At 37.3% G+C, this 23,109-nt stretch overlaps 5 protein-coding genes and 1 long non-coding RNA gene across 8 annotated transcripts; 3 read left to right on the forward strand and 3 right to left on the reverse strand.

The window, feature by feature from the left end:
- Positions 1-2,992: 2,992 nt before the first annotated feature.
- Positions 2,993-6,497, forward strand: LOC18023946. Its single transcript, XM_006407957.2, has 3 exons — positions 2,993-3,121; positions 3,814-4,160; positions 4,244-6,497. Exons 2-3 carry the CDS (start codon positions 3,817-3,819, stop codon positions 6,279-6,281), a joined length of 2,382 nt encoding a protein of 793 aa, XP_006408020.1. The 5' UTR covers positions 2,993-3,121; positions 3,814-3,816; the 3' UTR covers positions 6,282-6,497.
- A 1,910-nt stretch (positions 6,498-8,407) lies between these two features.
- Positions 8,408-11,757, reverse strand: LOC18023947 (shaggy-related protein kinase gamma). Of its 3 annotated transcripts, none has more exons than XM_024159329.1 (12): positions 11,512-11,757; positions 10,755-10,961; positions 10,570-10,662; positions 10,420-10,479; positions 10,052-10,324; positions 9,833-9,964; positions 9,604-9,744; positions 9,475-9,525; positions 9,289-9,384; positions 9,121-9,204; positions 8,929-9,031; positions 8,408-8,728 (listed from the first exon to the last, which is right to left on the reverse strand). In XM_024159329.1, the coding sequence occupies exons 2-12, from the start codon at positions 10,866-10,868 to the stop codon at positions 8,643-8,645; spliced, it is 1,233 nt and encodes a 410-aa protein (XP_024015097.1). In that variant the 5' UTR covers positions 10,869-10,961; positions 11,512-11,757; the 3' UTR covers positions 8,408-8,642. The 3 variants fall into 3 exon arrangements, with proteins under 3 accessions (XP_024015097.1, XP_006408022.1, XP_006408021.1); XM_006407959.2 differs by having other exon boundaries at positions 10,755-10,958; positions 11,511-11,757; XM_006407958.2 differs by having other exon boundaries at positions 8,408-8,725; positions 10,755-10,958; positions 11,511-11,754.
- A 1,367-nt stretch (positions 11,758-13,124) lies between these two features.
- On the reverse strand, positions 13,125-14,922 carry LOC18023948 (nuclear envelope-associated protein 1). Its single transcript, XM_006407961.1, has 5 exons — positions 14,755-14,922; positions 14,480-14,587; positions 13,688-14,152; positions 13,398-13,499; positions 13,125-13,292 (listed from the first exon to the last, which is right to left on the reverse strand). The coding sequence occupies exons 1-5, from the start codon at positions 14,920-14,922 to the stop codon at positions 13,125-13,127; spliced, it is 1,011 nt and encodes a 336-aa protein (XP_006408024.1).
- A 1,107-nt stretch (positions 14,923-16,029) lies between these two features.
- LOC18023949 (probable alkaline/neutral invertase A, chloroplastic) lies at positions 16,030-18,635 on the forward strand. Its single transcript, XM_006407962.2, has 6 exons — positions 16,030-16,787; positions 16,882-17,041; positions 17,206-17,417; positions 17,510-18,009; positions 18,095-18,143; positions 18,259-18,635. The coding sequence occupies exons 1-6, from the start codon at positions 16,143-16,145 to the stop codon at positions 18,583-18,585; spliced, it is 1,893 nt and encodes a 630-aa protein (XP_006408025.1). The 5' UTR covers positions 16,030-16,142; the 3' UTR covers positions 18,586-18,635.
- LOC112088968 lies at positions 16,205-17,810 on the reverse strand. Its single transcript, XR_002900780.1, has 5 exons — positions 17,669-17,810; positions 17,310-17,575; positions 16,958-17,222; positions 16,711-16,821; positions 16,205-16,411 (listed from the first exon to the last, which is right to left on the reverse strand). It is a non-coding gene; the product is annotated as an uncharacterized LOC112088968 (long non-coding RNA).
- Positions 18,636-19,300: 665 nt separating the features above from the next.
- On the forward strand, positions 19,301-20,764 carry LOC18023950. The gene is made up of 3 exons (XM_006407963.2): positions 19,301-19,533; positions 19,823-19,971; positions 20,412-20,764. The coding sequence occupies exons 1-3, from the start codon at positions 19,422-19,424 to the stop codon at positions 20,487-20,489; spliced, it is 339 nt and encodes a 112-aa protein (XP_006408026.1). The 5' UTR covers positions 19,301-19,421; the 3' UTR covers positions 20,490-20,764.
- Positions 20,765-23,109: the final 2,345 nt, after the last annotated feature.

Below are 23,109 nucleotides of genomic sequence, written 5' to 3' on the forward strand. Positions count from 1 at the left end.
TTAGTTAAAATGGAATTTTCTTTATTATTAAACTCAAACATACTCTTACTTTCTTGTCCTTCTTTACTTTCCCCATCAATCTTGGCAACTCTTGCCTAACTAAGGCCACTTTCATTATTTTCAAAAACACTTTTTCATGTTAATTACTAAAGCTTCAATTAACCTATAAATTTTTTCACCGAAGTTATATGAGCGATCAATAATATTTAGAATGAGAGTACGTAGACCCGTTAGGAAGAAAATTCTAATTTGGACCCTGACGTTTAAAAGATAAATTATCCACCACCTGATTATGTTACCTCAGTCCACGTTTCAAATTTCACCAAAGACTTAAACTGTTCTAAGAGAGAAGAAAAAATCTCAACCATATCAGTTATAACTGACTCTCGTAATTTTGTTATTTTCATTGAAATGTGTAATGTGTAATTTTATACAGATATTATGATCTCGTGTATTACTGATTATTTTATTCCACAAAGGTAATTAAACTAAACCATTGTTGGTAGCCAGGTAGGTATATTGTTTTTCTGTAAATGTATTAATGACCCATGATAAGAACTACATTATATTTATCGACTTTGTATATATGATTTGATTGGCTCTATTTGTTCAATCTTAATCGGTCAATTTGGTCAAAAAGAAGAAAAAAATCTTAATCGGTCAACATTTAGCTTCAGTACGTAGATCTAGTAACTCTTGAATTCCCTATATATATATATATATATTTACGGTTGTAAGCATTTAGAGAATTGTTTGTTAACTTTTATCCAAAGTCCATAGAAACTTCTATTACGTAATACGCATGGCTTTTCTATGGTCTCGTAGAAATAAAGTTGGGATGCTTTGTACGTAATACGTTATACTATATTTAACGTGAGTGAATGAACTAATAATCGGTTTCGTATTAGCATAGGGATGACTGCATATATTACGACTAAGTATATAAAAAGTCTATAATTTGGTGGGGATGCATTGTTATATATTATTCTATAAAATTAAACAAAGATAAGAGCACACAGTCAAAAGATAAGCGAAAAAGAATATGTTGGAGAATATAAAGACTCAATATTTTCATAAATTAATAAGAGTTCTTCTTGCTTCTTGTGGAATATATCCAACAACTAAAAGCTATATGCATATATAATCGCTAATTAATATCTATTAATTAGGCGTCTTTTCATAAGAAAAATATCCTAATCTTCTTTGGTAATCTTTCACCTATAAACTGCAATTATATAGCTATAACCAGAGCTAAGTAATCCACCTCCACCAGACTTCAGCTCCCAGTTTGACCAGCAAATTAAAACGGAACTTATATATATATATATATAGGGATCACTATATATATTGAAAGTTGGTCAGGTAAACGGGTATCGAAATATGTAATAGGAATATAAGATGGGTTGTAAGTTGGAAGTAACCAGTAATCCGGAAAATTACAAAAATAAGTAGCCTTACTTGCAAAGAATGAGATCGAGGACTAAAGTTTATTTTACTTGAGCGACATGCATGGCTATATATATCTTTTGTATCTCTATATATAATGCTAATGAATCGATTGATGGCCCTTTTAAAATGGGGGTCTACTGTTGTGATTTTTCATTAAAAATAGTGACGATCACAGTTTTTTTTTTTTTTTTTTTGTATATTACCACGGTTGACAACTGACATTATATATCTAGTATATCATGATTTTGACCTTTCATTTCTTTTTGTTGTAACAATTATATACTCCCTTAAATTGGGTAAAAAAAAAACCAGAAAAACATGATGTTAGTCTCAAATTTTTTTTTGGGGAAAATTATAACTACGTACGTTTGTTTTAAAAATAGATATAGTATAACTACGTACGTTTGTTTTAAAAATAGATATAGTATAACTACGTACGTTGTTATGTAGAAATATAGCAAACGCTAGCTTTAGCTCGAACTCGAAAGAATGCCACTGGTGCTGATGATGGTAACAAGTAATAAATTAAACAAATATAATCAAAATCTCATAATTAAGAGCAAAAACACGTGAATAATTTTTAGATTCGTTTAAAAGATAAAGGTTAACAATGTTATGTTGGCCAGTAAAATTAAATTCTCCACCCAACTATTCTTTTTCATCACGTGAACCAAACAAATCATCAAAGAAGTACTCGAACGATGGCCAACAGATTGATAAAGCTCCAATTTGTTGTAGAATCATTTCTACTTATTTACTTTTTTCATTCTTCTTATTCTTGTTTTTATTGGTTCGTCGCATTAGTTTACGATTAAATATTAATATTAGCTGTAATCGATTACAATGATTATTAGTAATGTTTTGTGTTAAACGAAACGAATCCTAGCATAAATATACACCCAAACATATATAAAAGAAAAGGAATTCATATTCCATAACATATCGCTTTCTGGTCTGATTCTGGCGTTTTTCTTTTTGATGAAATTGTAAACCATTCATTTTGCGTAGCATAGGATAAGAGATATGTTACTTGGTTTTAGATGGCAGTATGGCACGATGTTTGGAATGAATCAAATGATTCTTCATGCTGTTCATGTAAGAGGCAGCCTGCAAAACGACATGTAGTTTATATTCTCAAGGAAGAAACAACAGGCTGAGCATGGATGGGTGATTTGCTGGCCGAGAAGGTCGTTAACATCTATCTACACTTGTAACAGTTTATTCAAGTACATATGTACTCGAACATCTGACGTGGCTTTACCTTAAACGAACCTGTCTTATTTTCAGCATTGGATTTGAGAAGAAAAAAACATTAAACCAATGTAGAGTTTTTTTTTTCGGGCTTCAATTAGTCCTTTATTTTTGTATTCTTTTGGTCATGCATCAGTTTTTTTTAAATTTTTTCCCTACTTCTTCATTTTTCATATTTTCTATTTTATAGCGATAAGAAAAGGAAAAACAAATATTTGCCGTAAGTTTTCCAATTTGGATAGCTCAACTACACTTAAATTATTTATAAGAAAAAAAAATAAATGCAAAAGAAGAAAAAAAAAAAAAAAAAAGTTCCCAGGGTCGTCAGGCTATTCCCTCTTCTTTCTCGTGCTACTTCCGAGAAATCGATCATAAAACTTCAATACCGGATCAGGGTTTCTTGGTTCTCCGCAATTTTGAGGTAATTCAATCGCTCATTCTTACAAGCTACAAAAAGAAAAAGCATATTGGTTCTAGGATTATCCCGATTCCCAATTTTGAAACTTTTGCCCAAATTCTGTGATACCGCTGAGCTATTCAATTGTCTCCTATTCGGATATAATGTTACTTGTTATCGTTAGTTAGGATTGCTGTCTCGGCTAGGTGGCAGATTCCACATTTGTCTAGGAACCGAGGTTAATCAATCTTTAGGGTTTACGAGAATTAGGTGTTCTGGAATTTGGATTGGACCATAAAGTTGAAAGCTTTGCCTCCTTTTCCCTGAATTTCCTCCTCTTTCAATCAAATCCGACTGTTTCTTCATTGCAATTTGGTGAAGATTGTTGTTTTCGTGAGTGTGGATTCAAGTTTCTGGTGCCAAGTGCCTTACTGGTTGAGTTAGAATCTGAAATTTTCAATCTTTTGGCTCTGAATGTGCCATCATCATTGAGATGACACTGTTTTGCATTGGTTCACCCAGCTAAATAATAGTTTCGTAGTGATTGTGTGATGTCTTCTTTTCTACAGCGCTTAAATTGCTTGCTTTCGTTATGTTTAGGTGTTACAGAGTATGATTTCTTCTTCAAAAGCTTTAGGAACCATGCAATTGGATTGGGATTGTTACAGATTTGACGGTGTGGTTTGTGGCTTGGTTTCTTGTTCTGATTGTTGCAGGGCATGTCAGGGAAACGGGTCATAGCAATATGTATGTCTGGTGGGGAGTTTCAGACAGAGAAAGGCGGAGTGCTTACTTATAAAGGCGGCGATGCTCACGCAATAGACGTGGATGAAGAGATGAAATTCAAAGACTTTATCTCAGAAATTGGGGAGATGTTTAATTGCGACGTCAGGACAGTTTGTCTCAAATACTTTCTCCCTGATAACAAGAAGACTCTCATCTCCATCTCTAACGATAAAGACTTGAAACGAATGATTAAATTTCACGAGAACTCAAACACCGCCGATGTCTATCTCATACCCGAAGAAGCTGCTCCTGACATTTCAAACATGCCGGCGAGCAGGTAAGCGAAGCCGGCTAGTAGAAGATTCATCATCATCGCCTTATCTCGGTTTTTTAAGAGTTGCTTCTTCTTTTTTATTCCAGGTCTAGCAGAACAACGTTGTCTGAAGCGATTCCTCCAGTTCCTCTGGAAGACATGATAGATGACACAACTGGAGCAGATGATCTTCCCCTCTCAGTGTCAGTGTCAGCTCCTCCTGTTGTAACTATGGAGCAAGTCGTGAACCGAGTTGAAGATGCACAGATTATTACCAATCCAACTGATATGATGTCATCGATTCTTGAAGTCCCGAATCCTAAAGGAGATATTCTCACAAAGGCAAGAACACAGCAATGGCAGAACACAATCACAGGTGTTGGACAGAGGTTTAAAAACGTAGGTGAGTTTCGTGAAGCCCTGCGGAAGTACGCCATCGCGAACCAGTTTGGATTCCGCTACAAGAAGAACGATAGCCACCGAGTGACGGTTAAATGCAAAGCGGAAGGTTGTCCATGGAGGATCCATGCATCGAGGCTATCAACCACTCAGCTGATCTGTATCAAGAAAATGAATCCGTCGCATACCTGTGAGGGTGCGGGAGGCATAAACGGTCTCCAGACGAGTAGGAGCTGGGTTGCTAGCATTATAAAGGAGAAGCTGAAAGTTTTTCCAAACTATAAACCGAAAGATATCGTCAGTGACATCAAGGAAGAGTATGGGATTCAGCTGAACTACTTTCAGGCTTGGCGTGGAAAAGAAATCGCAAGAGAACAGCTTCAAGGATCATACAAGGATGGCTACAAGCAGCTTCCGTTATTATGCGAGAAGATCATGGAAACGAATCCGGGAAGCTTGGCTACATTCACGACTAAGGAAGATTCAAGTTTTCACCGTGTCTTCGTTTCGTTCCACGCCTCGGTTTATGGCTTTCTCGAGGCATGTAGACCGCTAGTGTTTCTTGATAGTATGCCGTTGAAATCAAAGTATCAGGGGACTTTGTTAGCGGCAACTTCTGTGGATGGGGATGACGAAGTGTTTCCTCTGGCTTTCGCGGTGGTCGATGCGGAGACAGAGGATAACTGGGAATGGTTCTTGCTTCAGCTGAGATCTGCTCTCACCACACCTTCCCCGATAAACTTTGTTGACGATCAGCAAAAGGATCTGCATGAATCTTGCCCCATCACATTCGTTGCGGATCGGCAGAAGAATCTGCAAGAATCGATCCCGAAAGTGTTTGCAAACTCGTTTCACGGATATTGCTTGCGGTATCTGACAGAGGAGCTCATCAGAGACTTGAAAGGACCGTTCTCTCATGAGATAAAGCGTTTGATCGTGGATGACTTCTACTCAGCAGCTTATGCACCAAGAGCGGATTCATTCGAGAGACACGTGGAGAACATCAAAGGCCTCTCGATGGACGCTTACAATTGGATCGTGCAAAACAGCCAGCCTGATCACTGGGCCAACGCTTACTTTCCTGGTTCCCGTTACAACCACATGACTTCAAACTCAGGTGAACCGTTCTTCACATGGGCCTCAGATGCAAACGATCTACCCATAACTCAAATGGTCGATGTGATCAGAGGGAAAATCATGGGACTGATCCACGTGAGACGGATTAACGCAGCGGAGGCTAATGGAAGATTGACACCTTCCATTGAGATAAAGCTAGAGAAAGAGTGCGTGAAAGCGCAAACCCTTCACGTGGCGCCATCTCCGGATAACAATATGTTTCAAGTCCGTGGAGAGACTTACGAGGTCGTGAACATGGCGCAGTGGGACTGTAGCTGCAAGGTTTGGCAGGTAACGGGCTTACCGTGTCACCATGCAGTGGCAGTTATAAGCTGTAATGGACGTAGCCCTTACGACTTCTGTTCTAGATATTTCAGTGTTGAGAATTATAGGCTCACATACTCCATGTCGATAAATCCGGCTCCGTTGTTAGAAGGAGAGATGTGTAGAGAGAGCTCTGGGGGTTCGGCGGTGACGGTAACGCCGCCACCGACACGGCGACCACCGGGGAGGCCGCCGAAGAAGAAAACGCCGGCGGAAGAGGTTATGAAGCGGCAGCTGCAATGTAGTAGGTGCAAGGGACTTGGTCACAACAAGTCTACTTGTAAAGACTATTTTCTTGAATGCTAGTTTTTTTTTCTTTTTTTTTTTTTTTTTTAATTGCGCTCCACTTTGTTTTTTTTTATTAACTTTTTTTCTTTTCACTTTTTAACTTCCATCGACAGTTTAAAGTGTTCAATCTGTAAGAAAGGAGGATATTTTTTCTTTTTTTCTTTTCTTTTTAAAAAAAGAGGATTATTAAGTTCAACACTTCCTTGTAGGATTTTTAATCAAATCGATAAAAGTTTCTTGCTCAAGTTCTCACTCTCAAGTATAAGGATAGAGAAGAAGAAACACATAAGAATGGTTTGATATAAAAATTTGTTTTTTTGTTATCTTGAGAATCACATAACCTAAAGAGTACTCTTAACTAAATGCTTTCTCGCCTAAAACCATTGCGATATAATGGCCACAAAACCTACAGCATACATCAACATCATCTGATCTAACGGCTAATAGAAGAAAAAAACTCAGTCTTGATGCAGATGCTATTTTACTCTGTTCCTTGTTTTCCATGGCCAAAATTCGCTCATCTAATAGATGGCAAAAGGCTTGCGTTGGAGGAGATAAAAAGTCCAATTATGGTCAGAAGGACTTAAATTGAAGGGAGTTCGGAAGAAATCTTCTGAATCTCTCTTTCGAGCTTCTCCACTTCGAAGTTTTTTTATGCTCACATTTCTTCAAAGACTTTGTAATGCAATCAATGTTCTCCACTTTGAATTTCAGGCATTGAAGCTGGCAAAGTTGACTGGAAAACAAGACAACTTTGTTGAGGATAGAACACATTGTAACTAATATGCCAACTTCTTATGAAAATGAGCAGAATGTGATATGACGAGTGATAATAGTTTGCAAACAGAAAGATATCTACTCAGAGATCTCAATAGATTTAAAAGTTACTGCATTCGTACTACTCACGAGTAAACTGCACAAGTGAAGATTACTTGTACAAATTTTACAGGTTGAAATTAATTACGAAGAAGCATAATGGCAATAAGGGTCTTGCCAGAACCAGTCTCCAAGATGACAATAGTGTTGTGCTTTATAGCTTTCTCTACCTGATAACTGGTAATAGAGCAATCCATCATATGTCCAAGATGTAAGCCTTGAGATTAAGAAGAAAAAGAAAAAATATAGGATCATGGGTTTTTTCATCTCTCTCACTAGTAAATATCATCTGAGCCAAGCAAAACAGAGCCTATACGAATTTCCGAAAGTTTGGATCTTGACGGAAGGATCCATAGCCAATAGACAATGGCACAAGCGCATTTCCCTCTCTGCATAACCTCAGAAACAACTTTACACCCGTCTTCAGGCTGGTTCGAGCTATCGAAATTTCCGTGTAAGCCGGAGAAACCAATACAGTCTTTAATAGGCGAAATGAGATCCGACGAAGCGAAAAAAGAAAAGAAAAAAAAAAAAGCAAAACGGCAAGGGATAACAAGCAAAACGCATATACTGTGATATAATTGATGTTAATTTGACGGACAGTGTCATATAGGAACATGTTTCCTAATTGCTAAAAATTGATCAAAATCGAGCCCAAAACGACAGCATGATAACACGCAAAACGCAGTACACTCGCTCATTTTTGACTCAATATCGCGTGTATGCCCATAATGAACAAAATCGATAGCTTACCTTTCGATTTTGGCGACACGCGCGCAACGCGCACCTGCTGCGACTGGGATGTTTCTTGCGCGTGACTTTTTCTTTTATTTACATTCGCACGAGAACATCACGTGACCTCTCTCTTTATCAATATAAATAAAATAATTTGAAAAATGCTCATTTTATTCATCAAGTATTTCTGTCCTAATTCAAAGTTTCTGGGCAAGGATTTTGGTGCTCAAATTTTGGAGAAAAACGTTTGCGGAGAACTCCGGTGAAGATTATATAATCCGACAAGTTTTCCGTTTGTGTTGTAACGATTGACTTTTTTAATCATGAATTGTGAAAGTCAATCTCATGAGGAATTTTATTGCAATGTGAAATACTTGAGGAATAAAATGAGCATTTTGCCTATGACTTGTATAAGGTGGAATCTCTTTTCTCTTTGATAATTCTGGAAAAATTATGTCTTACTGAAGTGTTAAAAGAGAAACATCCGATTTTTGCTTCTCTTAAATTACCGACCTTAACTTATGAGAATGACAAAGAAAACACCAAACTCTCTTTAAAATGGTAAGAATCTTTGTTGACTTTTACATGATCATAACCCCTCCCACAATGATTCACTCTTTCTCTACTTATAAAACAAGCAAAGGGTTACAAAATCATCAGATTGAGATTTTTAATAATAGTAATAATACAGAGAGAAGAAGAGAGAAGAGCATGAATTTCTCAGACTGCTTGCTCTAGTTTTCGTGTTTGCAGGTAACAGCAGATAAATCACAAACCGAGCCACGGACACTGCTTCCTCGCATGTTCGGGTACTAACTTAGCCACCATCTCCACAGGCACACCTTTAAGCTCTGCTTTCACACCACATAGAAAGAAAAAACACGAGTTTAAGTCACTCTTCTTATGTTAAGCTGATTATAGCTCCAAAGTGCATAAACCAAGAAAAAAAAAAATCAAGCTTTAACTACTCAATATCTGCAATTTGACTTATTTTTTCTTTTCAGGCCAAAATTTGACAATTTGAAGATAAAAGAAGAATGTGGTTGTGTAGTACCATGAGGCTTAAAGTTGAAGAGCGGTGGAAGGAAACGTCCATTGGGTAATCGTGCATTCGGATCTCTAAGCTCGTCAAAGAAAGGGTGGACCAATGCATCGAGCTAATTGGCAAGATCACACATTTCAACAAAAAATCAGCCAAAGAGATTTTGCAGAATGCACAAAAGTAAGAGAAGTTGCAAATACTCACAGCAGCGCAACGGAGATTGGGAGAGTATTGAAGAAGCCTTGAGACCAAATCGACGGCTTCTGGAGGCATTCGCTTGTGGAAAATCTGGATTTTGATGAAAAGTCGTTTCAGTTAACAGCTTAGTTAGAGAAGACAGTGAGCTTGATGTTTTAAATCCAAATTAATTACCTTATGCCATGGATGAGCTTTAATCTGAGGAAACTTGAACTCTGTGTAATTGGGGTTCATGCATTTGATTTCTTCCCTTGTTGGTGTTCCCAAAACCTACACATGTCATAAAGTAAAGCATTATACTTTTGAGTCAGGTATAATAAAGGTACTCTTTTTAGAGTGAAATCATTACAAAGGTGGTACCTTTATAATCTCCACAAGTTGATCAACACCGCTCTCACCCGGGAACAATGGCTGGCATGAACAAAAGAACAGATTGGTCAAACTGGTTTGAAACAGAACAAAGAAGTTTTGATTTGAGATTTGACAAACCTGCCCAAGAAGAAGCTCGGCGAGAACACATCCTGCAGACCAGACATCGATGGCTGTAGTATACTCGGTTGCTCCAAAAATGAGTTCGGGTGCTCTGTAATACCTCGAACAAATGTATGAAATGTTTGGCTCTCCTTTTACCTGTTTTTCAAGAATCAGCATTGATCAATAAATTGTTGAATTTGTCTTCTTCAAAAGAGAGAGAGAGAGAGAGATTCATTAAACTCACCAATACTTTCGCACTTCCAAAATCGCATAGCTTCACTTGATGAGTGTGTGGATTTACCAACAAGTTTTGAGGTTTTATGTCGCGATGGCACACGCCGATGCAACGGTGAATGTAGGCTAAGGACCTAAAAATCTGCCAAACATATAAAAGACTCAAGAAAAAATCTCCAACAAGAGATATCAAATTACAGTGGACAATTACCGGAAAATTAATATCTACCTGATACGTGTAAAGTTTGACGTAAACGAGAGGCATTCGTTGGTTAAGTTTGTTGTAGTGTTTGATAACGCGGTGTACTGTTTCTGGAACGTATTCAAGGACCAAGTTGAGGTAAAGCTCGTCTTTTTCGGTTGTTGAGAAGAAGCAGTGTTTCAAAGACACCACATTTGGATGGTCAAGTAGCCTCATTGTTTGAAGCTCACGGTTCTTGTACCTTCGATCTTGCAAAACTTTCTTTATAGCCACAGTTTCTCCTGTTTCTAAACATTTCGCCTGAAATAATAAAAAGGAAAATTGATGTGGTGAGTGGCAAAGACACATAGTTTCATAGATAAGTGACTCGAGGAAGAACAAAAACTCAAACTCACTTGAAACACAACGCCAAAAGAGCCATGCCCAACAACTCGCTCTGCCATGTAACTGATTGTCTGCAAATAAACCATCCAAGGAAAATTAACTTGGCAATCTAAAATCCATTTGAACCAACTAATTAAGGATCGGTTTTGCGCAACACAAACCTGTTTTGGTTGGCCATTTCTTCCACCTATAGTAGTTACTATTATATGGCCAGTCTCTGTCACATTGCCATTTACGATTGTAGCTTCCATTTCCTGGTGATCATAACAAAATCAAAATCATTGAAACGAGGAAAAACACAATCTGAAACAGCACCGAAACCACAAAGAAAGGAAAAAGAGCATACTTTATCATCCTGAATTTTCATGTCATTCATCTCCTCAGGTAATCTATCAACATCAGTCGCGTTTCCAGCAGTATCTCTAACCGGGGCACTAGGCTCTATGCCCACCGAGGCCATTCCAGGATACAAAAAATTGCAGAAGAATTTGTGAAAAAAATGATTCTTCCTTGGTCACTCTTCAAATCTCGATCAGATCAAAAACTCAACCTGCAGCCAACAACCAATTGGTAAAGTGATCGTTAGGACATGATTAGTAAACCATATCTGCAATTCACAGTTGCTTAACAACTCAATCACAAAACAGAGGAGAGCATACTCAACAAAGTTAATCTCAAGACACATCTGGGAAACTATCAACATGCAAAGTTTGGATTTTATAAAAACAGTGGAAATATTAAAACAACTATATCACCTCAAAATCAGGAGATATCAAAAAACGAAAGAAAAGGTGTATAGAACCCAAATAAGGAAATAAAATCATGGAAAATGGATAACATACCAAAAAGATAGCAAATTTCAACTCAAACAACAAAATTTAAGAGATGTAATCCGTAGTCAATCGAAATCCAATTCGATTAGTATATATTTACCGATCTATTTAACATAAAAACTGGATGAAGGCATGAAGCTAAAAACTAATAACTTTTTTGGAAATTGAAAACTGGAAATTGGGAAACTATAAAGACCCAGAATTTAAGATGAGAAAACTAAGCAAATGACGAAAAAAGGAACAAAAAAAAAAGAGATTTATAAACGTACCGGGAAACCCAGAAATTTGGATCAAAGAAAACGGAGAAATTGGTGGAAGAATCAAGATATGAGTAGATCCATAGGAAGGAGGGAGATAGGTTGATGATGAATCTCTCTTCCTCTCTCTCTCTCTCTCTCTCTCTCTCTTCCTCTCTCTCTCTCTCTCTCTTCCTCTCCCTCTCTTCCTCTCTCTCTCTCTCTTCCTTTTTCAATTTTGGTCTGGTGAATAATAATTTGTAAGAATAAAAACGAAGCTCTGTGGCTGGGCTTTTTGATAAGGGGGGTATATGCTATAATGCGCTGGTGACAGTCATATATCGTAAAATGAAATCCAAAAAAATAACAAAATTAATAAGATAGTCTTCGGGGGTTAGTAAATTGGACTTTGAAACCAATTGGGTTTCGTTTTTCCGCTTTTTGAGTTTTGACCATTCAAACTTTAACCCCCTCTCCAATACCTGTGGCTGTACTATATTAATGCAACTACTAAAACGTTTATCTTCTCTACTTTTTTTGAAATTTTTTTAAAGGCGGTGACATATTAACAAAAAATAATAATCTCATGGTAATATTGGTTTTTTAAGCTAAAGGATCAAGATTTATATTTAACTAATTCTTTGTTTTTTAACTATTGTTTGTTTATATATTTAACTAATTCGTTTTGCATGTAATCAGTGGAACATACAAAGTTGATTTTATTATATACAAGTTTATAATTGGTTCTTTTAGTAGCTCCATTCTCAGAACCATTTTCATTCCTACTTTTAAAAAAGGAGTCAAACTCCTAATGTCAAAGTTGCTAGGCTAAATGGACTAAATGACACTATTTAATTTCATGTATATGTATATTTATTTATTTTCTTTTTTATGATTGATTTAAAGTATATTTTTTTACAGAGGTCCAATAATTAGCTCCTAAATGTCATACATTTGTCTGCTAAAAAATTATGAGTATCTAGTTCAACAACCAACAGCCATAAATATAATGACATTTCCAGCCAAGTATATATAGTTTTTCTAATTAGTTCTTAAATTAATCGAAGAACCGAATAATAATTATTAAAGAGGATGGGGACATTTTGAATTTGGACAAAGCTGGGATGTGGGGTCGGTGAGAAAGCGACAAAGTAAGGTTAGTTTGGGTATTTCCAGGTTATGTACATACATACATATATATGGATTTATTGGAATATTCCAAAGAGTCTACAGGCTGAACCGGGGCCACGTGTCGAACGTGTCGGAGAGGCAAGAAAAATTATGACAGCAGAAAAACAATTTCAAATTTATCCGCGACGACATTTATAGTGCGAAACATAGAAGAAAACGTTAACATGTTTGAGTTGGGCTTGGTATTCATATTGGGCCTTTAAAAAAAGGCCTGAAGAAGTATGCTTATGCCTAAACCCGTAGTCCTTCGGCTCATAAGACCCACGCTCTAGCCAGCTGAGCTACGGGGATAACCAAAATCTCCAAGACATTTGACTCTTCTCAACACTGTCCAAGGCTATCTCGTAAATGGAGATAAATGTATAATATATATGATGACTAGGTTTTCCTCAACTATCTGCAAGAGCCAAGAAACTACATTCTATACATACAAGAAAGAGAAAAGAAGAAACAAAGTCATCTCTTGGAGACTACGACTAACATCAACATCGACATTGAAACAACGATCTTGAACCCTGAATTGTCCCAGAACTTCTGTCTCTCCCAAGATTCTTCATTACGTTGTTGTTTCCCGGACATCAGATCTCTTATCTCTTTGATCTCCATGTCCCTCCTTTCCCCTTTCTGTGATCCATTCATCGCACAACAACAACAAAAAAGGAAGATTTTCATAAGAACCCTTTTAATCCAAACAAGAAGCTACACGAATGTCAAAGGATTTATACTTACCCTCTGCAGCTTTCTTGTCTGGCTTCTAGTTTCTTGAAGACAGAACTCTAGCTTCAGTACCTTCTTCTTCAAATCTTGATCCGTCCTTCTCTGTTTCTCCAGCTGTTTTTTTTTAATCAAAAGATTGAAACTTTCATTGACAATTTAAACAGCTAATTCTAAATCTTCAAAGGGTCAAAAATTCACTGCGAAATTTTACAGTTGTTTCCAAATCTTAGAAGATTGAATCTTTCACTGAGAGTCTCAAACTTAAACAAACAAACACAGAGTCAGGAAAAAGATAAATTTACCTGAGATTCAAGTTCCTTTGTCTTATGTTTCCAGTGACCTGACATTAACCTTATCTCATCTTTCAATTTTGTAATCTCTTCGTCTTTCACCTCAACTAGCCTATTCATCCTCTCGAAATTCATTGGAGAGACATCTTTTAGAAGCTTCTGGAGCGTGCAGTCTGTGCTACCTATCCCAGCCTTTGCAATGGCCTCTGTTATTTCCCGCTCAATTCTAGTAAGTTCCTCCTTTAGCTGCTTTTCTGAGCACTCTCTAAGGCCCAAATCTCTCTGCAGATTATCGAGCTGATGCCCGAGCTGAGTCACACGGTCTTCGTGTTCTTGGAGAGAACGTGTTTTATCGTCAAGTTGTTTCTTCAGCATTGAGCACTGGACCTCTGTAGATTGAACAGAACCAGCACTTGCCTCTGCGGTTTGCTTGGTTGCATTGAGCTGTGATCTGATTTCCTCCAATTCTTTGATAAACTGCTCTCTCAAAACAAGATTATAAAATCAGAAAGTATAACTATAACCAAGAGTATATCATTAAATGAATATAAATCAAACAAGTTTGTGACGAGCAATGCATTTCTACCAGAAAGTATGACTTATAAACATCAAGCTTAGATCGCTAAACCTAATGAATCACAGCTAATATAACATCTAAAGATAAGTTGTCTTCTTAGGATTTTGGAGCCACTCAAGAGATAACAAAAAGACCACACAAGAAAACTGAAACCTTGTAACTAGTAAGTAGTAACATAATGGGATCATAATAAGAGAGAGAGGCAAAAGTGGTATGTGAGTATAAACCTTTTGAGCAGCAGATGCAGAAGCTTCAAGCTGGCAATTCCTTTCTTCCAATCTCTTCTGCAATTTACACATCTCCATTTCCAGGTTCTTTCCCCTTTTCTCTGCTTCCTGAACAAACAACAAAAAGAAGCCAAATCATTTCTATCTGATTCCGTTGTTTTTTAAAACCCAGGAATCCAGCAAGCAAATAGGATTTGACCCCACCACTATAGCACCAACCAACAAAAGGAAGAGAGAAAATTAGAAGAATAAATAATTAAAAAAAAAGGACTTACTTTTCTAGATTGGGTTTCCTTAAGAAAGGATTGTTCTTGAGAAACCAAACGGCCCCTCACTTGCTTCAGCTCCGACGCCAGAGACACCACGTTCCGCCGGAAACTCTCTTTCTTCTCATCCAAATCTTTCAGAAGTGGATCCACCGTCGTTTTCTCAGAACAAGACATCTGAAATCCGATTAATTTATCATCTAATGGCTGCACCTTAATGATTTGTTCAGCTCTTGCATGCACTGAATCACAAATCTCAGAACTCTGAAAGGAAGAAGATAGAAAATTTTAGTTTTTTTGCTGCATGTGAACATGGCAGTTGACCATTATTTCAGAAATTAAATGAAGAGTCTTTATATTAATAATAAAAAAAGATCGCGACTTTACTTGAGCTGTGATAGAAAGGGGATTGTGACTTGAAGGTTAAAAAGAAACGGAGTATTCTGGGTTTTTCAAAGTCTTCGGAGAATATCAGATCTCTCTGATTTTGGCACGAATCTAAGAATTTCTCATTTTCTGATATCTACCAGAGCAGAGGAGAGAGAAAGCAAAGAGAAGGAATAAGAAATGAATTCAGAATAAATGATGTAAAGAGAGAGAGAGATTCAGAAAAGGGACTTTGAAGTTCAAAAATCAAACTTTCCCTCCAAAATCCTCGGCAAACACAAACCCACGAGCTCGCTCCTTAATCCGTAGAAGAATATAAATCAAAAGCTATTAGTATCAATTAGAGCAACGATTATCTATAGGTATCTGAATTTAATCACGATGGGTATATGAATCCAAATACTAATAGCATCTGATTTAAGTCAAGATTGGCATCACTCACAGAAAAAGTATACAGAAACAGAGCGTTACGATCGATGGACAATGTGACAAAACAGATAGTGACGAAAAACGTTTAGATTATTTTTTTTTGGAAAAAATGTTGTAAATTAATGTTTATTATTGGATTTGGCAGAGCTAAACTGTGATTATTATATGAGTGTGGATGGGGAAAGAGACAAGAGAGAAGGTGGAAGGGGAAAACTCCTTTTAGGTTCGGACTCTCATGTCGCTTTTTTTTTGGTTCGGAGTAAAAACCGAAGCCAAAATTGGGGACTCGGAGGCAAGCTAAATATATACCTTTTTATTGAATTAAAAGCATACAAATGTCAAAAATTAAGCAGAAACAAGGCAAAGAAGAATTTTCGAAAATGAAGAAGTTTGGTGTATTAATAGAAACCGTGATGCGATCAAATTAGCCGCAAACTAGTTCCAACATCCACAAAACATTTCCTTTTCTTAATACAGATCTCTCAGGATTCACAATTTTCAGATATATAAAGAACGACGCAACAAAGTTTTTTTTTTCTTTTTCAAAAACTTGTCCTTTGCAATCTGCATGTTGGCTTCTGATGATGAATGCCATCGCTTTTCTTGGAAACTCAACGATGAGACCCTCAAAATGTATTCTCCGTGCGCTTACAAGATTATCTCCATCTAGAGACACTGCGTTTCAATCGCATCCTTCTCCATTTTCGAGCTTCAGAAACAAAAACATCAACAATCCAGATTCCAATAGAATCAGCAAACCGACCAATGCTGTGCCATTTTGTACTGGCATACCAAGCTCTGTTACAGCTCAGGTTGTTTCTGAGGCAAGAAGCCTCTCTGCTTCCTCGACCTGCACAAAGGACACGACACTGGATCAGAGAATCGCCAAGAACGGCGTAAATGTGAAAATTATCGAAAGGTTAGAAGGAGATGAGAACGCTGAAAAGGTGATCAATGGAGATGACAAAAGCATAGATAGAGATGGTCTAGAGGATAATAAAAGAAACGAAATTGAGGAGGAAGCTTGGAGATTGCTGAGGCAATCAGTAGTGACATACTGCGATTCGCCAGTAGGTACGATGGCTGCTAATGATCCAACCGATACAACACCATTAAACTATGATCAGGTCTTTATTAGGGATTTTGTACCTTCGGCTCTGGCTTTTTTGATGAAAGGGGAAGGAGAAATTGTTCGAAACTTCCTTCTTCACACGTTGCAGTTGCAGGTATGAATGCTTGTTCACACGCACTGAAAGAATCCTTAAATTTTTCATTCAAATGAAAGGTCAATGTTGTGTTGTTGTGGTGTTGTATTTCCAGAGTTGGGAAAAAACGGTTGATTGTTATAGTCCAGGACAAGGATTAATGCCTGCGAGTTTCAAAGTTAGAACTTTACCGCTTGAAGAGGACAAGTTCGAAGAGGTTCTGGATCCTGATTTTGGAGAATCAGCAATAGGTCGTGTTGCCCCCGTTGATTCTGGTCAGTACTTTCTTGCCTCTTCAATCTGCATTTTCGTATCATAAATAGGTTAAGAAAGGATAATATATTGTTGATTCCCGGTAGCTAAGAATACATCACTGTTGATTCTTCCAGCAATTGAACGATTTGATTCACACATGTTGGTCTAAATAGAGAAATCTCAGGTTTGTGGTGGATAATCCTGTTGAGAGCATACGGGAAAATCACAGGGGATTACTCGCTGCAAGAGAGGGTAGATGTGCAGACAGGGATAAAGATGATTGCAAACCTGTGCTTAGCTGATGGGTTTGATATGTTTCCAACTTTATTAGTCACTGATGGCTCTTGCATGATAGACAGGCGTATGGGTATCCACGGTCACCCTCTTGAGATCCAAGTAATTTTCCAAAAATAAGTTTTCTCTTGATATTTGAATCTCAAAAAGTAACAGTTTGACTAACGAGTCTCATGTTGGTTCTGATGACACAGGCTTTGTTCTATTCCGCACTACGGTCTTCTCGTGAGATGCTTACTGTAAATGAGAGCTCTAAGAACCTGATAAGGACCATTAACAACAGGCTCAGCGCAATATCCTTCCACATAAGAGAAAATTATTGGGTTGACAAAAGCAAAATCAATGAGATCTACCGTTACAAAACAGAGGAGTACTCTACGGATGCCACCAACAAGTTCAACATCTACCCGGACCAGGTCTCTCCGTGGTTAATGGACTGGATTCCTGAAAGTCCTAGATCTGGATTTCTTGTAGGAAACCTGCAGCCTGCTCACATGGACTTCAGGTTCTTCACTCTGGGAAACCTCTGGTCAATCGTATCCTCGTTAGGAACACCAAGACAGAACCAAGCTATATTGAATTTGATTGAGGAGAAATGGAATGATCTCATAGGGCATATGCCACTTAAGATATGCTACCCGGCTTTGGAATCTTCAGAATGGCATATAATCACCGGGAGTGACCCAAAGAACACGTGAGCTCTTCTCTCTTCCAATTTTATCTATTAATTGTATACTTTTGAAAGATGGACCAGACTTCATCTATGTCATGTTCTGTAGGCCTTGGTCTTATCATAATGGAGGGTCATGGCCAACACTTCTCTGGCAAGTAAGCATGGATTCTTAGCAATTGCGTAAATCAGACGACATCTATATTTATATATTTGCTAGGAAATCTATACATAATAAGTAACATATGTGATGTGAATTGAATTTTCTCTCAGTTCACATTGGCATGCATCAAGATGGGTAGACCAGAATTAGCAGAGAAAGCAGTTACCTTGGCTGAGAAGAGGCTCCAAGCTGACAGGTGGCCTGAGTACTACGATACAAGAGACGGGAAGTTCATAGGGAAAAAGTCACGGCTTTACCAGACATGGACAATTGCTGGTTTCTTAACTTCAAAGCAGCTATTGCAGAACCCTGAAATGGCATCCTCTTTGTTCTGGGAAGAAGACCTTGAGCTTCTAGAGACTTGCGTCTGCGCTCTAACCAAATCAGGCCGGAAGAAATGCTCTAGGGCCGCAGCAAAGTCACAGATTCTTATTTAAATTGGTTTTGTCCATAAAAACGAAGACGATTAAGATATTAAAGCTCCTGTTGCAACAGATGTTACACAGGTTAACCAAATTAGTAGTACATTACAGATTTACAGCTACAGCTCATCTGTGCACATATATTTTTGAAGAAAACAATACTTTTTCCACAAATAGTAAGAATTTTCTTTTTTTGTCGTAATACCAATGACTAGACTCAAACCACTTTACAATAAGACATTGGCCTTGTTAACTGATTTGTACATTATGTAACCCCACAAAGAAAAGAGTTCACTTACCAATCTTTGCGGTTACACTGTGCAATGAACGCCTCAACCACAGGCAACGAGGAAGATAAGCAGCATGTTCCATTTGTTTCTTTTTACTCATGAAATCACACGGTTATTTCCTCGAACACAGATTCAGCCACCATTCTCACCAATCAAAATGTTCGATAAAATATATGTAAAGGATTCAGTTTTATAGATTGCTACTCATATTTCTGCTGACTCAATCTTCAACAGACAATTGAATATCATTCCAGAAAACTGATTCCCACACAGGAATTTTGTCGAATACTTTGGGAGCGTAAAAAAAATTACTCTTTCTGTCAATAGCTTACCTCTCATGATTTTAATGGTCAGATGCATTAGATTATTCATACCCAAAATATTGACTTAAAGGGCTAGGCCCATTCATAAACCCACAAAGAGAATTAATTAATTCTTGGTTTGATTTCCCACTACAACGACGCCGTACTAAGCAACCTCCTTGAGAGAAAGAAACCCAAACAGCCGGAATAATCCAGGTTTCGGCGTTTCGCTCAGGCGAGGAAAGGAAGAAAATCAGTGATGATGGCGTGGACACGATTGATTCAGAGCGCGAGAGCATCTTTTGGGACAGCGAACTCGTGTTCGGCTCTTGGCCTCCCTAGATTCTACTCCAAACCAGCCACTTATTTCGGTATGTAGCTATCATTCGCGCGGTTTGGATTTGATTCTTCTTCTTCATCCAAGGAGGCCCTATATTAGCAGGAGTATACGTTTGGATTGGTTTCATTGGTTTAATCTTAGTATTTGGTCAGATTCAGTTTCGTAGCTAGCTAAATTAGTGGTGGAATTTGCGGATCTTGGTTATTGTAACAGTGTTGTTTGTGGATTTTGATTCTTTTCTCAACGAAGACCTTGGAAGATCTTTTAATGGTCAATGCGATTGGGGATTTGGTTTGATTCTTGTGTATGGTGTGTTGCAGAGAAGGTTGGGATTCCAGAGTTTCTTGGCGGGATTGGAGGAGGAGCTGAGACTCACATTGCCAAAATTGAAACTGAGATCGGTGATCTTCATAAGCTGCTTGTGACGCGTACCCTCAGACTCAAGAAGCTTGGCATCCCTATCAAACATGTACGTACCAAAGTCTCATCTTTTATGAATATTCATTTGGCCATTGTTGGTTAAACTAATCTAAAACCATCATTGCACCAAGGTTCTTAGTGGATTAGGTAGCCCTTGTAAATTGGATTTGTTCCTTTGCATAATTTTAAGCAAATAAGTAAATGGAAAAGGGAAAAAAAAGGTGTTGGGATCCTGAAATTTTCTACGTTGGAGGAATGGCCGAAAGAAACTGATCGAGTTATATCTATGTTCTTATTTCCTGATCTTGTGAGCTGTTCTCGCCAAGTCTTGCTTATTTAATCCAAAAAGCATGAATTTATCTAGACATCTTTCCTTCACATACATTTTATGTGTTTATGGAATTACGCCATCTTGTTCTTGTACAGTAATCCAGCTCTCCTATTTTAATACCCCACGGATTTCACAGTTCTGCATTTTTGGTTTTGCAGAGGAAACTCATACTCAAGTATGGCCAGAAATACAGGCTAGGGCTATGGAAGCCTAGAGTTGATGCTATCAAGACCTGATCGAGGCACTATGTTGAACTGTGAGTCTCTCATTGCTGGGCCGTACTACTGAAATGAGTTGTAACCCTAAAGGATCATCCTCAAACTCACTTCAGTAGTGGAAAATCTAGACAGTAGTAGTAATGTTGGTTTCATTGTTTGTGGCGTTTCATTGAAATCCCTTCCATATATTTGTAGTTCATGTCACTGTTTTCTGTACTCTGTTAGAAACAAATGCCCATTTCTTGCGGGATTTATAGGTGTAGTAACTTTTTCCTCCATTTATATGGAAGTCACCTTTGAGTTTCCCATTTTTCGTGTCGAAAGTGGCTTCTTAGCCTCCTCACTATGGATATAGAAAATCAGTGAAAACTATATCACTCGTAAACACTAAAATCGCGGGTTTTGGAGGTACGACAAAGTCATAATGAATATTTGAAAAAATCTCCCCATCAAAGTGATAACTTTTAGCTGTATGTAGATATGTGACGATTGGATTCAAGAACTTGATCAGTCAACAATTTTGACTGTAGAGAAGCTGGTATATTGTCGTCGTTGAAAAACATAGACTCTAACACCCAAAAGGCAAAAGCCGTCATCGGTTTGGTCGGCTGCGTCTGGGTCCAATGTTAAGTTTAAACAAAGAGACAAATTTCATACCATGTCCACAAATTCTGATGGGTCGATATTTAAGGGTCAACGTGTATACACTGAGAATGACACTTAATTTGCCGATGCTATAAGAAAACGACCACTCCTCCATATCGCAGGGGCCATTTTTGGTATTAATATTTGATAGTTGTTTTTACAAAAGAGATTCCAAATGTGGCAACATTTCAATGATTTTGTTGAGTTTTGTAGTTACCAGTAAACCAAATTAGCCACCGGTAAATATAGTTATTTAAGGGTTAAGTCCGATGTTAGACAAAACACAGAATTAAAACCACTTTTTGCACATAGGAAAAACAAACTTATGAATATACAAACAATCGAGAATAAAAATCAACTTTTTAATCCAGTTTGAAATTTTTAGCAATCCAAGTTTCATTGGACCAGACCGAACTAAGGCCACAAATAATTTTTGGAGTTTTTTATAGGATTGAGACCGAACCTGACCCAGTTGACGACATCCCTAAGATTCACCGACAGGTATATCAACAACAGCAATATTATGCAAATGCAAATGCAAGTGTAGTTTTGTTTTTGCGTTTTCAACAGAGTTGCATGTTATCGTAGCATCTCGGATTAGAAAACTGGCTAAACTCTCTTTAGAAGGTTATGGAAGCACGAGGATAATTAATTTTTTTAAAAAAGAGAAAAAAAAAGGGGGAAGAGGAGGGGAGAAAGTGGCGTGGGTGGTCCTCGAGCCTTGAAGGAATCAAAGAAGACATCTCACACTTGACCCCAATTATTATGCCACCTTCTCTCTCACGTCTCCATCCGTTTTCGTTGTCATCTCTTTTTCTCTTCTTGAGGCTTTCCTCTTCAAACGTGTCACCTCTTTAATGGCAAAAAACCTTTCATCTTTCATTTGTTGTTTTTGTCATCCGTGATTTCTATAATCCCGGTTTGTTAGCCATTAAACCTTTTTATATAACATATTTACGATGGTTTTAACGTCAATTCTTTTCTTTAAAGATAAAAATGTATTCTAACTCGCACCAACACAACCACATCATCTTTTTCTAAATGTTGATTTAGCATCACACCTATAGTACTATTTTATTTTTATTGCCCTAATAGGCTAATACGTTGAATCGTTGTTCGAGATCTTATAATATTAGATAGTTTATATAACGCCGTATCGAAAATATTTTTGAAGAGTGTATAGAGTCGCATTTTTTAAAGGCGTTTTCAGTGGTTAACATGGAAAGAAATGGATAAGACTCGATCTCTTGCATCATGAATGATCAACCACTTGACTAATTAATTAAACTCTTGCTCTCCCACGCCCGTGTCATCAGTATTTGGATCAAGCCGATTTTCATTACTGTTGCTATATAATCGTGTAGCATTCATGATTCATATATTGGTCATATTAATTACGAAAATAAAATTATCACATTCTTGTTTTGGCATTTGGCGAAAGGTATCACATTGTCCACTATTATTACTGAGAGGACAAACACACCTTTCTAAGCCCAAACCAGGTGTTAGTCGTCTAATGATTTTATAAGTTGGTAAAGTTCGTGATTCAGTTTTGATTGCATGTACGTTTAGAAAGAAAACAATTATACACAGAAAAGGTTAAACATGAATATACTGAATTTAAACGATGTCGCAGAAAATATACACCCAAAACTAAATCTTCTTGTAAAGTGGAAGAAATAGTTGTCATTAAACAGATCTTGTCACAAAATCCACTATCATGACCAATACGATCTAATGAAAGTAGAAACGTTTTTTTTTTTTGTTACTCTTACTCAATTCGCATAATTTTGCATTTTTAATTTATCATTTTATCTACGAAAAGTATGAACCTACATTAAAAACAAAATTAGTATTACCGGTTGATAAATTATGTGGTTGTTTCACAAAACGTAAATCATGTTCTTATAAACTATCAAATCTTGTACTTAAATTTGTATAATCAAGATTGAAATAATCTTCTCCAATCAGCTGAACTAACCACGTCAGATAA

This window comes from Eutrema salsugineum, unplaced genomic scaffold (assembly GCF_000478725.1).
Source record: "Eutrema salsugineum unplaced genomic scaffold, Eutsalg1_0 scaffold_13, whole genome shotgun sequence".
Taxonomy (NCBI): Eukaryota; Viridiplantae; Streptophyta; class Magnoliopsida; order Brassicales; family Brassicaceae; genus Eutrema; species Eutrema salsugineum.

Bases quoted from the DNA above. Each gene is read 5' to 3' on its own strand.
- LOC18023946 (XM_006407957.2), top strand. From the start codon at position 3,817: ATGTCAGGGAAACGGGTCATAGCAATATGTATGTCTGGTGGGGAGTTT. The intron at 4,161-4,243 runs GTAAGCGAAGCC...TTTTTATTCCAG, and splicing joins TCAAACATGCCGGCGAGCAG to GTCTAGCAGAACAACGTTGT.
- LOC18023947 (XM_024159329.1), bottom strand. From the start codon at position 10,868: ATGGCCTCGGTGGGCATAGAGCCTAGTGCCCCGGTTAGAGATACTGCT. The intron at 10,325-10,419 runs GTGAGTTTGAGT...TTATTATTTCAG, and splicing joins CTTTTGGCGTTGTGTTTCAA to GCGAAATGTTTAGAAACAGG. The intron at 9,385-9,474 runs GTACCACCTTTG...TGACATGTGTAG, and splicing joins AACTTGTGGAGATTATAAAG to GTTTTGGGAACACCAACAAG.
- LOC18023948 (XM_006407961.1), bottom strand. From the start codon at position 14,922: ATGTCTTGTTCTGAGAAAACGACGGTGGATCCACTTCTGAAAGATTTG. The intron at 13,500-13,687 runs GTAAATTTATCT...AAAAAAAAACAG, and splicing joins CAAAGGAACTTGAATCTCAG to CTGGAGAAACAGAGAAGGAC. The intron at 13,293-13,397 runs GTAAGTATAAAT...AATGGATCACAG, and splicing joins AGACAAGAAAGCTGCAGAGG to AAAGGGGAAAGGAGGGACAT.
- LOC18023949 (XM_006407962.2), top strand. From the start codon at position 16,143: ATGATGAATGCCATCGCTTTTCTTGGAAACTCAACGATGAGACCCTCA. The intron at 18,010-18,094 runs GTGAGCTCTTCT...CATGTTCTGTAG, and splicing joins GGGAGTGACCCAAAGAACAC to GCCTTGGTCTTATCATAATG. The intron at 18,144-18,258 runs GTAAGCATGGAT...ATTTTCTCTCAG, and splicing joins GGCCAACACTTCTCTGGCAA to TTCACATTGGCATGCATCAA.
- LOC18023950 (XM_006407963.2), top strand. From the start codon at position 19,422: ATGATGGCGTGGACACGATTGATTCAGAGCGCGAGAGCATCTTTTGGG. The intron at 19,534-19,822 runs GTATGTAGCTAT...GGTGTGTTGCAG, and splicing joins CAAACCAGCCACTTATTTCG to AGAAGGTTGGGATTCCAGAG. The intron at 19,972-20,411 runs GTACGTACCAAA...TTGGTTTTGCAG, and splicing joins TTGGCATCCCTATCAAACAT to AGGAAACTCATACTCAAGTA.